We start from the raw sequence: 14,682 nt of genomic DNA, 5'->3' as shown, positions 1-14,682 counted from the left end.
AACGGGCTACTCCCGGTTTTCGGCGATCACGCATGCGCAGAAGCGCTGAATCGCGCTTTGCACATGTGCAGAAGTGCCGAATCGCAACTTGCACATGCGCAGACATGCAGCTGCGGGTTGCAAACGTGCATCCCGCACGGATCACGTTTGCAACCTGAGCATCCACTGTATTAGGAATGGGGTGTAATTTGATTCCGTTTGCATTTAAAGGCAAAACCACTTAATTTGCACTTTCTGAAACAATACAAGAACTGAAATGTAGCCATCCTTGGAAATTTGCACTTCTCTTAATTTTGGGAATGTAGCATCGCAAACAACCAACCGACTGACAAAAAATTACATATGATCGGGACAAGTATACAAATGAATACATTATAAATGTATAAAAATGAATACATTAGAGAAAACAGCACTTGTAATGCATTTGATTATAGATAATCACATGCAAAAAAAATAAAATTGTGCTATCAGGAGAAAGTCACACCAAAATATTGGTGAGTTTTTATTAGGTTTTTTTTTTAAAAAAAATATTGTTGTTATTAACAAAACCCCTGCAAATTGCAGAAATGTTGCATTATTTTTAGACTGTTTAAATGGTTTCAGAATATTGTACCTTTGTTTTTTGTTTTAAAATTGTCCATCTGGTGCTCTGGGCTCCTTTGGGGAGGAAGGGCAGAGTATATCTATTCAGTAAATAAATATTGCAAGATATACACATTTTAATGCATACTTTCCCCCAGCAAGGCCAAACGCAGCAGCTTTTCTTTAAAATATGCAGCACCACAAAAAGAGATACGCTGTGCTTTCCGGGGACAGATTTCCCATATCTGCGCCTCGCATGCACCACATTTATTTGTTTTTAAAATCTCTGTTTGAGCACCTGCAGAGAACAGCTCTCACTGCCAACCACATTTGGCACTCGTTGGATATTCTGGAAGGTGGCCAGGTACCTGGCAGACCCCCCCCCCTCCAGCTTGTTCATGATGTACCCAGCTAGCATCATGCTTGAGCTGCCGTCACCCACAGCCAAGAGCTGCTTTCTATCAATGCTCAGCTGACAGGCCCTGAACAGTGGGAGCGGTGCATTAGCAAAAGATCAAATGCAGCTCAGGAAAGGGCAACCCAAATGCGCGAGCAATGAGGGAGAAGCAGCTGCCATTTGTCTCCCCCTTGCCACCTGGGGATGCTGTTTGCTGTTCTCAACCCAGTTCAAAAGAAGCATCGTGGACTTGGAAAAGGTTCAGGGGAAAAAAAGGCAAACGACATGATCAATGGGATGGAGCAACTCGCTTCTTAGGCAAGTTTGCAGGGGCTTTTGTGTTTAGGTGAGTGAGAGGAGACACGACAAAGGGGTATAAAATTACCAAAAAGTGTACATGTGTGCACAGGGGAATTCTGTCTGTCCTGCAACAGTAGAAATTGAGAATGTCCAAGAAGCTGAATGATGGAAGATCTGGGAGCTGCAAAAGAATTGTATGAGCATCATTAAACTATGGACTTTACTATCGCAAGGGGGAAGTGATGGCCACCAATTTGGGTGGCTTTGAAAGAGGATGAGATAAATTAATGGAAGAGGTGGCTATTAATGGCTCCTAGCTGCAATGTCTTTGTTCTCCCATTCACCATGGGGATGGATGCTGTTGCACTCAGGTTCTGCCAGGGACATCTGGTTGGCCTCTGCAAGAACAGGATGCTGGGCCAGATGTGTTCAGCCTTTTGGGGGTTTTTGTGAGACACTTCACAGGAGTAATCGATGCGCAGACCTACATAAATTCACAGGTGTGTTTTGTGCACGGAGCTTTATGTTCCATCTGTTTCGCCTTCATAGTTTCTCTCTCTCACACACACAAACAAGCGTGCAATGGACTGGTTGGATGCAAAGTAGTGGGGGGTGGAACCAGCTGGGGAACCCCAAAGAGAAGAAAGCTCAGAGCCCGGGGGTTGGTGGTGAGACGACAATGAGTGGTCAGAGGGAGAGGACTGGGAAGAGGAGGCAACAGGGCTTAGTGAGCGGGGAGAGTCCGTGGCAGAGAGAAGACCAGAATAGGAGGCAGAAGCTGAAGGAGAGGAAGGGCCAGAGGCAGTGATGAGTCCGGCTGGTGCAGAGTCACAGATGTCTCCCTCTCCTGCTGCGAACATCTCCCCCCACCCCATGTCTCACAGAACTAGAAGAGGCATGAAAAGAGCGGAGGAGAGGTTGGCTGCACACAGGCACAGTCTCTGATTGCTTGGGGAAAGCCCTGGAGGGGAGGGGACGTAGACAGCTGTGGGGAGGTGGGGATTTTCAGCCTTGGCAACTGACCCACGGGGCAAGACCTACCAGGGATGAAGTGCTCTGCTCATTAGGCCTGACAGTCATCCAAGTCTGTGCAGATCGTGTTCTTGAGAATGAAAAGTTAAGTCCCAACTTTCATGGTGTGATTTACTGCCTGCTCACTCCTGACAATGGGCAAACATTTAGGGTAATGTTGCCTACTGCATCCCTTCCCACCAAAAGTATACAGTGGTACCTCGGGTTAAGTACTTAATTTGTTCCGGAGGTCCGTACTTAACCTGAAATTGTTCTTAACCTCAAGCACCACTTTAGCTAATGGGGCCTCCTGCTGCTGCCGCGCCGCTGGAGCACAATTTCTGTTCTCATCCTGAAGCAAAGTTCTTAACCTGAAGCACTATTTCTGGGTTAGCGGAGTCTGTAACCTGAACCGTATGTAACCTGAAGCGTATGTAACATGAAGTACCACTGTACTCTGCTCCTGCAAAAAGCTCTTTTTCAAAACTTCCAGGCAGCTAAGAATGTTCATAAACTTTCCACGGCTCCTTGGCAAACTCATTTCAATATACTGAAACCAGAGCTGTTACAGAAAAGAGCTACGGAGGTTTGTGAAAACTGCAATCTGCATGTGTTCTCAGGTTTCCTCTATCCCGTTTGCTGTTGCTGAGTTTGTTTTCCCCCAAGTAAATCGGCAAACACTTTCCCCCCTCAATGTCTTAGCATGCACTGTGCTCTGCCCAGCCCTTAGTGGCTCGGCAACCACAGTTCAGATTATCCCTTAAGAGATTACCCAAAGCTGGCTTTGACTTTCCGAATGGATATATAGATAAGCAGCCACAGATTCCACCACTCTGCTGTTATTTCCAAAATCTGCCTTTATTTACAGTTCAAGTCAAATCACATGCAAACGTTCCCCTCCCCCCCACCCTCCCCGCATTTAAGAATAGCGATTAGCAAAAAAGATGCATTAGAATTTTAAAATAGCAATTAAATATACAAAAATATAGTTTACAAAATAAAAACCCAGCATGTTTTCTTTGTGTCTTTTCTCTTAAAAAAAAAAAAAAATTCTGCTGCAGAATTTTATTTATTTATTTTAGTGTACAAATGTCTCCTCCAGGAGGACTTCTAAGGTTCATAAACTCTCTCTCGAGTAACACGCTATTTACAAAAAGAAGACCGCGGCAGGGGGGGCAGGAAGAGATCAGGCTGAACCTGGATGGACGAAAACAGTAAAAGGCTACTGAAAGTCATGCCATACTAAGAACCGGCTATTGGAAATTTGCCCCTATTATGGAAGGACCGGGAAGAACAGTCTGTGCCATTTTATTTTATTTTTAGCAAAAAGGGAACCTCGCGCTGTACAACGTAATACTGCAAAATCCCTTCCCTGTGTCTTTTGAACAAGTGCGGACACAGAAACAAAACACACTGCCCAAAAGGGGGTTTGGGGATAGCATCCTGTCTCCTTAGCAGACCCCGAAATAATCTGCGCAGGTAATCTTGGAAATGGACCTCTCCACCGTCAGAACCTTCTCTGGCCAGAAACTTGCTTAAAAATATTATTTTCACAAATCGATAACGGAACATGAGTTGGACTCCAATCTGCGCTGACAGGTTATCTAGTGGACAATTACTTTTGAACAAATCCAATGAATTCTCTATGTTCGGGTACGTTGAACTATATTTGCTTGGCGCCTTAGCGGCTGACAAAGTTTAGATTTGGGCTGATGGAATTGAAACACCCGTTGGAAAATGGAGACTCATCAATGGCTACTGGCCATGATGGGAGACCCTCTGGGTCGAGAGACAGGAGGCCCACTGAGGCTCCCCAGTTGCTCACGAACTGCAATGGGAGAGAGGCTTATCACCCTTATGGCTCCCCAGAGGCTTCTGGGGGGGGGGGGCTGTTGTGGGACACTGGAAGCTGAACTAGAAGAGTCTTTGGTCTGATCTAGCAGGTCTCTTTTTCAGATGACTCCCCACCCCGCCAAAAGTCTGCGCTCAACTCTACGCAAAGCTGCTAAGAAGCTTGCAGAGTCCAGGGTTCGTAATAGTTGCCATTTTTATTTTGAATTCCAATCGGGTCTAGCTTCTATGCAGGCAAATGCCCTTCTGCACTCAAACCTGGTTAAAAATGGGATTTGCCGCATTGTGGGATTTGAAAAAGGGACGCCCCCCTTGTTGCCGAATCCAACAGGCTGCTAAGCTGCCTCCTCTGTGGCTTTTCCTTGGCTTCAGAGTTGTCCATTAACATGACAGGAATCTGTGTGGTTTGCTTCCCCCACCTCCCTCCCGGGGCACTTAAGGAATCATTTTCTGAGGCAGGAATCAAGCCAGTGTGGATCTCAAGTGCCTAGCAGGACCCTGGTGGACGTTGGCCTGACTGGTAACCAAATAATCTTCTGTGCGTCGCCGCTAGGCCTCTAAGCACCCACTCTTCCTTTGGAGAGCTGGGCTCTGCTCTCGCTCTCTGTCCCACAGCGTACGAGAGAGTCACACGGACTGCTGCTGCGGATCGTGCTGGAACCATGCTAGGCCCTTGCCTTGTTCTGTTCCGGAAGCCACAGGCAATTCGGTATGAGGTAACCACTGAGCGGCAGAATCTCGGGGCACGGTTCCCATTCCACCCGCAAAAAAAAAGGGACCATGTGGGGTCTCTTCGATCCCGAGGCGCAAAGGGTGTGCCTCTCACACCCCTCGCTCCGGCATGTGTGCAGCTCAGTCCAAACGCAGACGCTGGATCTGCACGTGTCCTTCGTAAAGTGCTCTTACGGAAAGAAAAAGGGGGTCGGAAGGAAGAAAGGAAGAGGCCGAGCCCGGAATGGCCTCTTCTCGTCGCACCGGCGGTGGTCTCGGCGCTGAGGGTGTTTCTGCGGTCCAAGCACCTTCCCCCTCCTTCAAGTGTGTCCTGGGAGCTCCTCGCGAGATGGAAGAAGCCCCGGCAGAGGCCCCGAGGCCGTAAGCAGCAGGTTCAGAGAGCGGGACGTCTCTGGGCGGCAGGCTGCGCCCCAGAGAGACTCGTGGGGAGCTATACGATGTTGGCCGCCCCAGGGAGGGGCTCTTGGGGGAGTCCGTGGGCATCCGGCTTGCTGTGGAGTTGCGCCAGCTGCAGGACGGCCATGTTACAGAGCGGGCAGACTTTGCGCACCTCCAACCATTTGATGAGGCACCTGTGGCAGGGAAAGAAAGCAGCGCCTTCAGTATAGGCAGATTTCAAGCTAGGAATATAGCAGAATGGAATTTATTATTTATACTCCGCCCATCTGGCTGGGTTTCTCCAGCCACTCTGGGCGTCTTCCAACAGACTATTAAAATACAGTGGTCTGTTAAACATTAAAGCTTCCCTGAACAGGGCTGCCTTCAGATGTCTTCTAAAAATTTGGTAGTTGTTCTTCTCTTTGACATCTGGTGAGAGGGCGTTCCACAGGGCAGGTGCCACTACCGAGAAGGCCCTCTGCCTGGTTCCCTGTAGCTTTGCTTCTTGCAGTGAGGGAACCACCAGAAGGACCTCCATGTCCAGGCTGAACGATGGGGGTAGAGACTCTCCTTCAGGTTAACTGGGCCAAGGCCATTTAGGGCTTTAAAGGTCAGCACCAACACTTTGAATTGTGCTTGGAAATGTGCTGGGAGCCAATGTAGTAACCCAAATAAAGCAGTGGTTTGCAACCAGTATGCTTCGGCAACTCGGGGTGCCTTGAATGATGGTCAGGGGTGCCCTCTTTCCTTCCCTCCCTCCTCTGATGGCCTCTCGCATTTCTGCCTCCCAAAGGTTTGTGGGGCTGTTTGTTGCAGCAGCCCTGGCTGCAAACTCCCCAGGCGAATGGTGCCTCTGGAGCTAGCCAGGGGGTGCTGGTTGCCAGGAGCTGAGGTGCCCTCAGAGTAGGCAAGCAAGCGGACACGGGAGTCGAGCCTGCCAGTCCTTGGTGTTGGGAATGGACAGACAAGTCTCAGGGCCCTGTGGGGCAGTGTGAGGAGGCTCCTCTCTTTGGGGGCAGCTCAGAGACCAGGGATGGTAGCAGTGGCTGCCCAGAGGACTCCCAAGGAGAGGGGAGTGGAGAGGAGGCTGAGGAAACACTCCACAAGGGCAAAGATCTTTTTTGGTAAGTCGCTTTGAGTTGCCTGTGACAAATCCTTTCCATCTTTTCCAATTTTTGTTCTGTAATTTATCTTAATATGATATAACTTTACTTTCCCTCCTTTCACCAATTAACAGTCTATTTTTTCCTAAACCCTTATAACATTTCTGCTAAAACCACATAACTTCATTCCAACATCCTTCTAACATTCATTAATTTTACAATGTTTCTGTAAATAGTCTGTAAATAGTCTTTAAATTTCTGCCAATCTTCCTCCACCGACTCTTCTCCCTGGTCTCGGGAGGATTTGCTGAAATAGTTAACCGAATGAGAATACAAAAAAGGGAGGTGTGAGGAGGTCAAGGAAACAAGCAAATGAAAGATAAGTTATGGGAAGATTAGCTGTGGATTTTTTTTTCTTTCTTCCTTATTGTGATGTGTTGTTTTGTTTTTGTTTAATATGGTGTTTTTATTTTTGCTTTTTGTAACCTTTAAAATTTTAATAAATATTATATATATATAAAAAAATGAGTTGCCTGTGGCAAAAAGAAAAACCCTAATAAATTTAATAATTGCAAACCCACCCTGCTTGGATTTGAAACTGCCTTATACTGCATCGGACTGCCAGCCTCTTGGCTTTGTTGTCTTTCTTTCTGAGCACTGGCACCCATAATCCTTCCAACTGGCGTTGCCAGGGGAAGGAGCTTGGCACTTTCTGCAGGCAGCGCTGATGGGGCCTGGCTCTGTTTAGCGTACATGACAAGGGATGCTCCTAATGGATGTCCCCATGGCCTGGAAACAAAGGGAAGGCTTTTTCCTCTGCCGCCACCACCATTACAGGACCTGGCTCTTAGATTGTGGGTGCAACCCTCGAGGGAAATCAGGAGCCACCGTCCTCACGGCCGAAGGTCCATCTGCAGAGATGCTCCCTTCTGCTGCTCACCCAAATTTACTGGCTGCCCGCAGCCCCGGGGGTTTCCAAGAGAGGCCGGAGGCCTTTGCAAACATTTCTCCCCGGACTTTTATTGCGCACTTACTTTCTGTGGAAGGCGTGTTTGCACGGGCAGATTCCCAGCTCATCTTTGGGCTTGAACTCCTCCAAACAAACAGCACAGATCTGAAAGGGGGGGGGGGAGGAACAAGGGGAGGAAGAAAAAGATCAGTTAGACAAGGGGGAAAGGAAGCATTTTGCATTCAGAACCACAGAGTTCGAAGGGACCTGAGGATCTAGTCCAAGCTCCTGCAATGGCAACCCAGCCAGATGGGTGGGGAATAATGATGATAATAATAATAATAATAATAATAATAATAATAATAATAATAATAATGCAAATTCCTGCACTGCAGGGGGTTGGAATAGATGATTCTCAAAGTACCTTTCAACTCTACAATTTGATTATTCTAACCTTGGCATTATCAGCAGCACACTCTAGCCAACTGAGCTATCCAGGGACAACAACAACAACAACAACAACAACAACAACAACAAATTTTATTTATACCCCGCCCTCCCCGGCCAGAGCCGGGCTCAGGGCAGCTAACACCAATAAAATCACAGTAAAACATAATGGGGGGGGGGCACAGAAAACAAACAAAACCAATTTAAAATACAGGTTAAAATGCAATTTAAAATGCAGCCTCATTTTAAAAGCAGCCCATAGATCAAAACCATAAGGGGAGGGAAACATAAGGGTCAGACGGAGTCCAAACCAAAGGCCAGGCGGAACAGCTCTGTCTTGCAGGCCCTGCGGAAAGATGTCAAGTCCCGCAGGGCCCTGGTCTCTTGTGACAGAGCGTTCCACCAAGTCGGGGCCAGTACTGAAAAGGCCCTGGCCCTAGTTGAGACCAGTCTAACCACCTTGCGACTTGGGACCTCCAAAATGTTGTTATTTGTGGACCTTAAGGTCCTCCGCGGGGCATACTAGGATGATGGACTCAGATAGATTTCAAAAGAAGAAACGTTATGTGCACAGGAACAGTCCTACTGGCTGCAGCTAATATATTTATATTTGCCAGTTGGAGGCAGCAATGCTTCTGAGTCCCAGTTGCTGGAAACTGCAGGAGGAGAGAGTTGGTCTTGTGTTCGAATCCTGATTTCTGGTTTCCCACAGACAACTGTTCCCCCACTTCGAGAACAGAGTGCTGGACGAGATGAGCTGCTGGCCTGATCCTGCAGGCTGTTGTTAAAAATATGTGTTTGAATTGCTATTGCTGTGTTGGAAGAAGAGTTTTGATGCTACAAAGCGAGAATGTTTTCAATTGGATTAAAAGGTAAGGATGCCAGGGACTATGTGGGAGATAATTTTGGTAAAATAAAAATAAGTGAAATAGTTTTGAAGGCACCCATAACTGTGCTGGCTCCTGGACTGTCATGATTTATTTAAGGTGAAATTTACCAGAAATGAGAACAATCCCAGTTCAGAAAAAAACATCTTTGTCTCCAATATCTGAGATTCCTGCATTGAAGGGGTTGGAATAGAGGACCTTTAGGGACCCCTAATTCTTTAGGGATTCTGCAATTCTACAAAAAGGACTGGAGGGAAATGTGCCCGAGTCAGAGCCAATCCTTTTGAGAAAGGTACAGAACTTTCCAGCCTCCTCTAAGGCCTGCTGGGACTCTCCACCCAGCAGTAAGGATTTATAGCCTATAAAAATAACCTCTTCGGCTGTGTGGCAACTGGCAGTTGCATAACCAAACTTGCTTTTTTTTTCTTTTTTGGCTTTTATTTCCTCCGAGCAGAGCGATAACGGTGTCAGGTTTGTGCTGCTGAAAGTCCGGCCTTCTGAGCACGTATACCGGGGCCCCAGCACACTCCCCACTTCCGTCCAAAATTTAAATTTAGAGGCCTGTAACTCATTCCATCAGCACCGATGGCGCCACAGTAATTGAGGAGGCCTTCGACTTCTCTTTCCCTCCTCGGCTCGATGTCTCTTCCCACCTTGCCAGATTTCAAGCGTTACAAGAGATTGAAAACATCCTTGCTGAGCTCAGGAAAAGGTCAAAAGGATGGTGACCCAAGTGATGTCTGATTTCATCAGCAAAGGAAGGAGGCAAGATTCCAGACTTCACAAGACTCTTCTTTGGATGGAAAAGAGAGCCCCTGACTTATTTTTGGAGAAGGCTCTACATTATTCACAAGGGAAGAGCACAGCTGATGTGACGGAGTTCTGGAAATTTCATGTCTTTGTTGGCACTAAGTTGGTTCTGATTACAGTCGTACCTCAGAAGTCGAACAGAATCCGTTCCGAAATTTTGTTTGACTTTCGAAATGTTCAGAAACCAAGGCGCGGCTTCCGACTGGTTTCTGGTTGTGCAGGCACACCGGAAACAAGAGTGGAAGCCGCGCCAGACGTTCGGCTTCCAAAAAAAGTTCGAAAACCGGAACACTCGCTGAAACGTTCAACTCCCAAGGCATTTGGGTACCGGTAAGACTGTATATTTAGTGTACTATATTATATATAATATATATATATTACTTTCTTTACATTTGCACTTTTCTGTCTTTTCACTTTAGTTTCTATAACTGAAATTATTTCTTTTCTTTTTTGTTTAAAAATTTCTTTATACTTTTCATTTTACATCCAACACAAAACAAAAATTAAAATTATTGCAAATCGTTCAGTATGATGTAACTGAAATGTTCTTAATTAGTAATGATAAAGTTAGTTCTATATCTATTTAACTGCGATGACTCCTCTTCAACACCCCACCCCCAAATATATCCTGGAAGCTGGACTTTGGGGTGGTTGTTTAGAATTCTTTGATGGGAGAGAGCCAATCTCTCACAGAACTACGGATCCCAGAATTTCTTAAAGGGACGGAATCAAGATTAAGGCTAACTGGGGCTGTGCTATAGATCTGCCTGGTGGCTAGTGAAGGGCAAATCTGTTCATTTCAGTTATCTCGATTTCTCATCCCGCCCCCCAACCTTAAATTCAGTTCTCCTTGTTTCCACATCAGTTTGACTTTCTTCATGGGTGAGAAATCCAGCTTACCTCATGCAGGTTGAGTTCTTTGACTTTTTCCTTTAGAATAACCTGCAAGGGGGGGGGGGAGAGAGAGAGAAAGAGAGAGAGAGAGAGAGAGAGAGAGTGTTAGAAAACGGAGGTGCCTGTACTTGTGCAACCCCCCCCCCCACAACAGAAACAAACATTGCAAAACAGGGGTTGAAATCTTGTAAGATGCACGCAAGCCGGACGACACAGCAGACCTTTGCTCCCAAAGCCTTGACTTGCAAAGGTTGAAAAGCAGTACCAGAATGAAATTTGCCCCACTGGGCATGCTAAAAAGGCCCCCACAAACATATCATCAACTTATAGAAACAGAAAGGGAGGGGGGGAAAGAGTTGAATGCATTGAATGGCCTCCATGCAGTGCTTTTTTCCGGGGGGGGGGGGAAAGCCCTGCTCCTTGGAAGACACACTGTTCTGTTTTGGGGTTGTCCCAAACACTCCAGATGAAAATTGTGTTGGCTGGGGAAAGGCAGGATGGGGAGAGGAGAGGGAGAGGAACTTCCACTGCGGAAATGGAAATTATTAAGTTAGCTGGACGTCTTCACTGGATACAACCCCAGGTTCCCAGAGACAAGATGGCGGCTCCTTGGCTACTGGCAGCCAAACCATGGTTTGGCCTAAGTGTTACGTCCAAACTCAGGCTCTTGCTTTATGTCAAACCACAGTTTACAGAACAAACCTCAGCTACAGTTTGTGGTTTGGGCAGGGAAGGATAAATCAGGTATGGGTGTGTCAGAGTCGCTCCTAGTTAGCCCTGCCTTCATCGTGGTTTTTATCCTTGGTGGTGAATACTAATTTGGAAGCTCCCTGGGGCAGGGGTCAAATCTTATTGCTGGTTTGTCTGCAAAGGGCTGAGAGCACCTGAGACGTTTTGCTCACTTGCCTGCAGCCTGAAAACAATTTTGCCTTTTAGTTGCAAGTGAAAGCTCAGGGAAGCTTTTCAACTATGCCCTGATTTGAAATTTGTCAGGGCGACCGGGTGGTAGCGACATCGGCGGCAGGGGACAAAGAGAAAGAAAAGCTTACCTGTTTGTAGGCGTAAAGCTCTTTGTGGGCTTGGTGTCGAAGCCTAGAAAACAAAGAAGAAGAAGACTGAACATGAAGAAGGTACAGTAGATAAAAAAAAACACAATATGGAACAACAATTCTTGCACTGCAGAGGGTTGGACTCTACAATTCTACGCCTCTAACAGCACATCAGAATCGCCACCCTCGGGAACAGATCACACCAGACAGTCCCTTTTAGCCCTGCTCTGCCCAGTAGTGAAAGGCTTACTGGACTCTGCCACTCGTACGCAGGAAACAGAACACTTTGCCAATGCTGTCCAAAAACGCAAAGGAAAAATGAATAACGTTTCTGTAGATTTGCCTCCATTAATAGCACGCTCAACCCTTTCCGAGTTCAAAGGCAGAGATCTGTAAGCAAACAGGCAGCACATTTTGGAAGGAAAGGAAGCTCATAGGAACCTGGTAGTTTGCAGCAGGGGTGCGTTTAAAGAGGCAGTACAGTGGTGCCCCGCAAGATGAACGCCTCGCAAGACGGAAAACCTGCTAGACGAAAGGGTTTTCCGTTTTGGAGGTGCTTCGCAAAACGAATTTCCCTATGGGCTTGCTTTGCAAGACGAAAATGTCTTGTGAGTTCCTGCGGTGTTTTCCCCCTTTCCCCCCCCCTTTTCCTAAGCCCTAAGCCGCTTATCAGCTGATCCGCTAAAAGCCGCTAAACTGCTAATAGCGCTAATCCGCTAAGCTGTCAATGGGCTTGCTTCGCAAGACGAAAAAAACGCTATACGAAGAGCCTCACGGAACGGATTAATTTCGTCTTGCGAGGCACCACTGTATGTCTCTGTGCACCTAATACACGCACAACACCCCAGGGTGGAAATGCTAGCTCAGTGCCCCTTCTCTTTGCCACCTTGTAAAGGTGGTAAAAAGAAAAGAAAAGATAAACTAAATATCTGCCTGATATAATTCTCCTCTCTGCTTCTTATTCCATGGGCTCTTGAATTCTTAAGAATACCGCAAACAAGTTTTAAGACCAGGAACTTGTTTTTCCTGCTATAAATACTCCTGGGTGGTTGTTTCGAGTGTGTTTTTTTTAAATAACTAATGGGAAAAAAAGACCTATGCAGATTGATGTTCAAATTGGTACTTCTGTTTTCTTTTTTTTAAAAAAACCCGTTTCTGCTTCAGCCCTCGCTTTGACACAAAAGAGGAACCCGCTGTCTTTGCACCCCACCAGATCCCAGTGGCGCTCATCACAGGGGCCTGAGACTGCCACGCACAGATCCTATCCCTCAGGATAGTCTCCTTGGAACCAGTCGAAATAAGGTTGGGAGAACCTTTAGTCATTCCAGATGTGCCAGATTCCGAATCCCATCAGCCACAACCCAGTGTGGTCCATGGTCAGAGATGATGTGAGCTGGGCTTCCTTTTAAACAACATCTGGAAGGCTGCAAGTTCTCCATCCCTGAGTTAAACAATAATGCTAAAGGACCCAAGCGGCCTCCTTTATCCCAAATCCTGCTGGCACTCATGGTTGACAGCTCTGGCTTAGAGTCAAAATAGTTTATAGTATATTAAGATAAATTTTTAGGATAAAAATAAAGATGGAAAGGATTTGCTGAAATATCTAATTGAACTAGAATACAAAAAAAGGGAAAAAGAGGTGTGAGGAGGTCAAGGAAATAAGCAAAGGAAAGAAAGTTATGTAAAAGTTTGAGCTGTTTCTTTTTTCTAACTGTATTTTTTTTCCTGTATTTTTTCTTTCTTTTTTTGTGGTTGTTTCTAATTTTCTTTTTGTAATTTTTAAAAAACAGGTCGAGCTCATCATAGGATGATGATGATGATGATGATGATGATAATAATAATAATAATAATAATAATAATAATAATAATAATATCCTGCCCATTTGACTGGGTTTCCCCAGAGGATGGCACCTCTGCAGTAGACACAGAGGAATAATCCATGCTACTACAGTGGTACCTCAGGTTAAGTACTTAATTTGTTCCAGAGGTCTGTTCTTAACCTGAAACTGTTCTTAACCTGAAGCACCACTTTAGCTAATGGGGCCTCCTGCTGCCGCTGCACCGTCGGAGCACAATTTCTGTTCTCATCCTGAAGCAAAGTTCTTAGCCCGAGGTAATATTTCTGGGTTAGCGGAGCCTGTAACCTGAAGCGTACGTAAGCTGAAGCATATGTACCACTGTACATATCAAAATCTTCCTCTGTGTGAAACAACCGGTCCAGCCTTCTTGCTGACGTGCTAGCTTTCTAATGCAGGGGGTTATTGACAAAAGGAAGCGAGCCTCCCGGTACATTATGTGGTGGAGCTATCTCACGAAGTCCGTGCCATGCATTGCCCCTCAGTGTCTCCAAAAAGCCCATTCACAACCCACGGTGGCAATCGACGGAGAAATCTGCTGCCCAAAAGGAAGAATGGAGATCTGTCCAGTGCTTTCAGATACGATGCTCTTTTTCTATACGAATGAGCAGAATGCAATCTTTGTAGACGGGAGTCGCCCGAGCCTTGGTGCCGCGACAGCACATAATAATGTATAAATAACTAGATTTAACAGGGAAATAGAAACGGCATCTATGTACATCGCGGGATGGAGAGAGACTGCATCTTTGGCCTTGCAAGAGGAACAACAAACGACTTGTTGGATCCGAGCTGAAAACAAAGACACTCACCCAATAGTTTTGTGTTCTAAAATGCCATTGTTGGCTATGCTTTGGCCAAAAAGGTATTAGCTGCAACATGCGAATGTCACAGAGCTGGAAGAGAGCAACGCCACTGGGGTGGCGGTGCAAATTCAAAATCAGCCCAAGACCACCTGAGTGGAGCAGTTAGGAACTCATAACAGTGCCCTTCTTCAAGGGAAAATTGGATGTTGAATGTCTCTACTTGACAATGCTTACATCAATTAGTTGGTTCGCTTAATCGTTCTAAAAACCTTTTCATCAGCTAGAAAGGTGCTGAAATTAATTACATTGCTTTTTTAAGGGAAAAAAAATAGTAATAGAAAGCTATACTTAGGTCTATTTTAAGCGGCTTCTTCCCCCAATCAACCTGCCCTCCAAATCAGAAGAAAACCCACTTCTAAGGTGATGACGACTGCGACAAACTGGTGCAAAATCTAAAAACCAAAGGAAGAATGCCTTTTGTTTTAGAACTATCATTTCCCCCCTCACGTGTACTTTTAAGTGACAAGAGCCAGTGTGGGGTCGCTGTTAAGAGTGTCACACTAGGGTGGCATTCTGTTCAATTCCTCCCTCGGCCATGAAATTTAGTGGGTGACCTTGGGCCAGATGCAAACA

General features: G+C 46.1%; 1 protein-coding gene and 1 long non-coding RNA gene across 8 annotated transcripts in view; one reads left to right on the top strand and one right to left on the bottom strand.

Annotated features, from left to right (window-relative positions):
* The window catches only part of LOC309350495, a 122,730-nt gene that overhangs the window by 79,715 nt on the left and 28,333 nt on the right, over nucleotides 1-14,682 (top strand). The gene's annotated exons all lie outside the window — the stretch shown is intronic.
* The window catches only part of RNF24 (ring finger protein 24), an 81,340-nt gene continuing 69,981 nt past the window's right edge, over nucleotides 3,324-14,682 (bottom strand). For all 7 annotated transcript variants that reach the window (XM_081877395.1, XM_081877391.1, XM_081877392.1 and 4 more), the window contains 4 exons: nucleotides 11,391-11,433; nucleotides 10,348-10,389; nucleotides 7,389-7,468; nucleotides 3,324-5,445 (listed from right to left, as the gene is read on the bottom strand). In XM_081877395.1, coding sequence (XP_081733521.1) covers nucleotides 5,304-5,445; nucleotides 7,389-7,468; nucleotides 10,348-10,389; nucleotides 11,391-11,433 — 307 coding nt within the window. In that variant the 3' untranslated portion in view covers nucleotides 3,324-5,303. The remainder of the gene's footprint in view (nucleotides 5,446-7,388; nucleotides 7,469-10,347; nucleotides 10,390-11,390; nucleotides 11,434-14,682) is intronic.

The sequence above is a fragment of the Podarcis erhardii genome (genome assembly GCF_964252035.2).
Source record: "Podarcis erhardii genome assembly, chromosome: 9".
Taxonomy (NCBI): Eukaryota; Metazoa; Chordata; class Lepidosauria; order Squamata; family Lacertidae; genus Podarcis; species Podarcis erhardii.
Note: the sequence above shows the minus strand (reverse complement) of the source record. Positions and strands in the feature narration are given on the sequence as shown.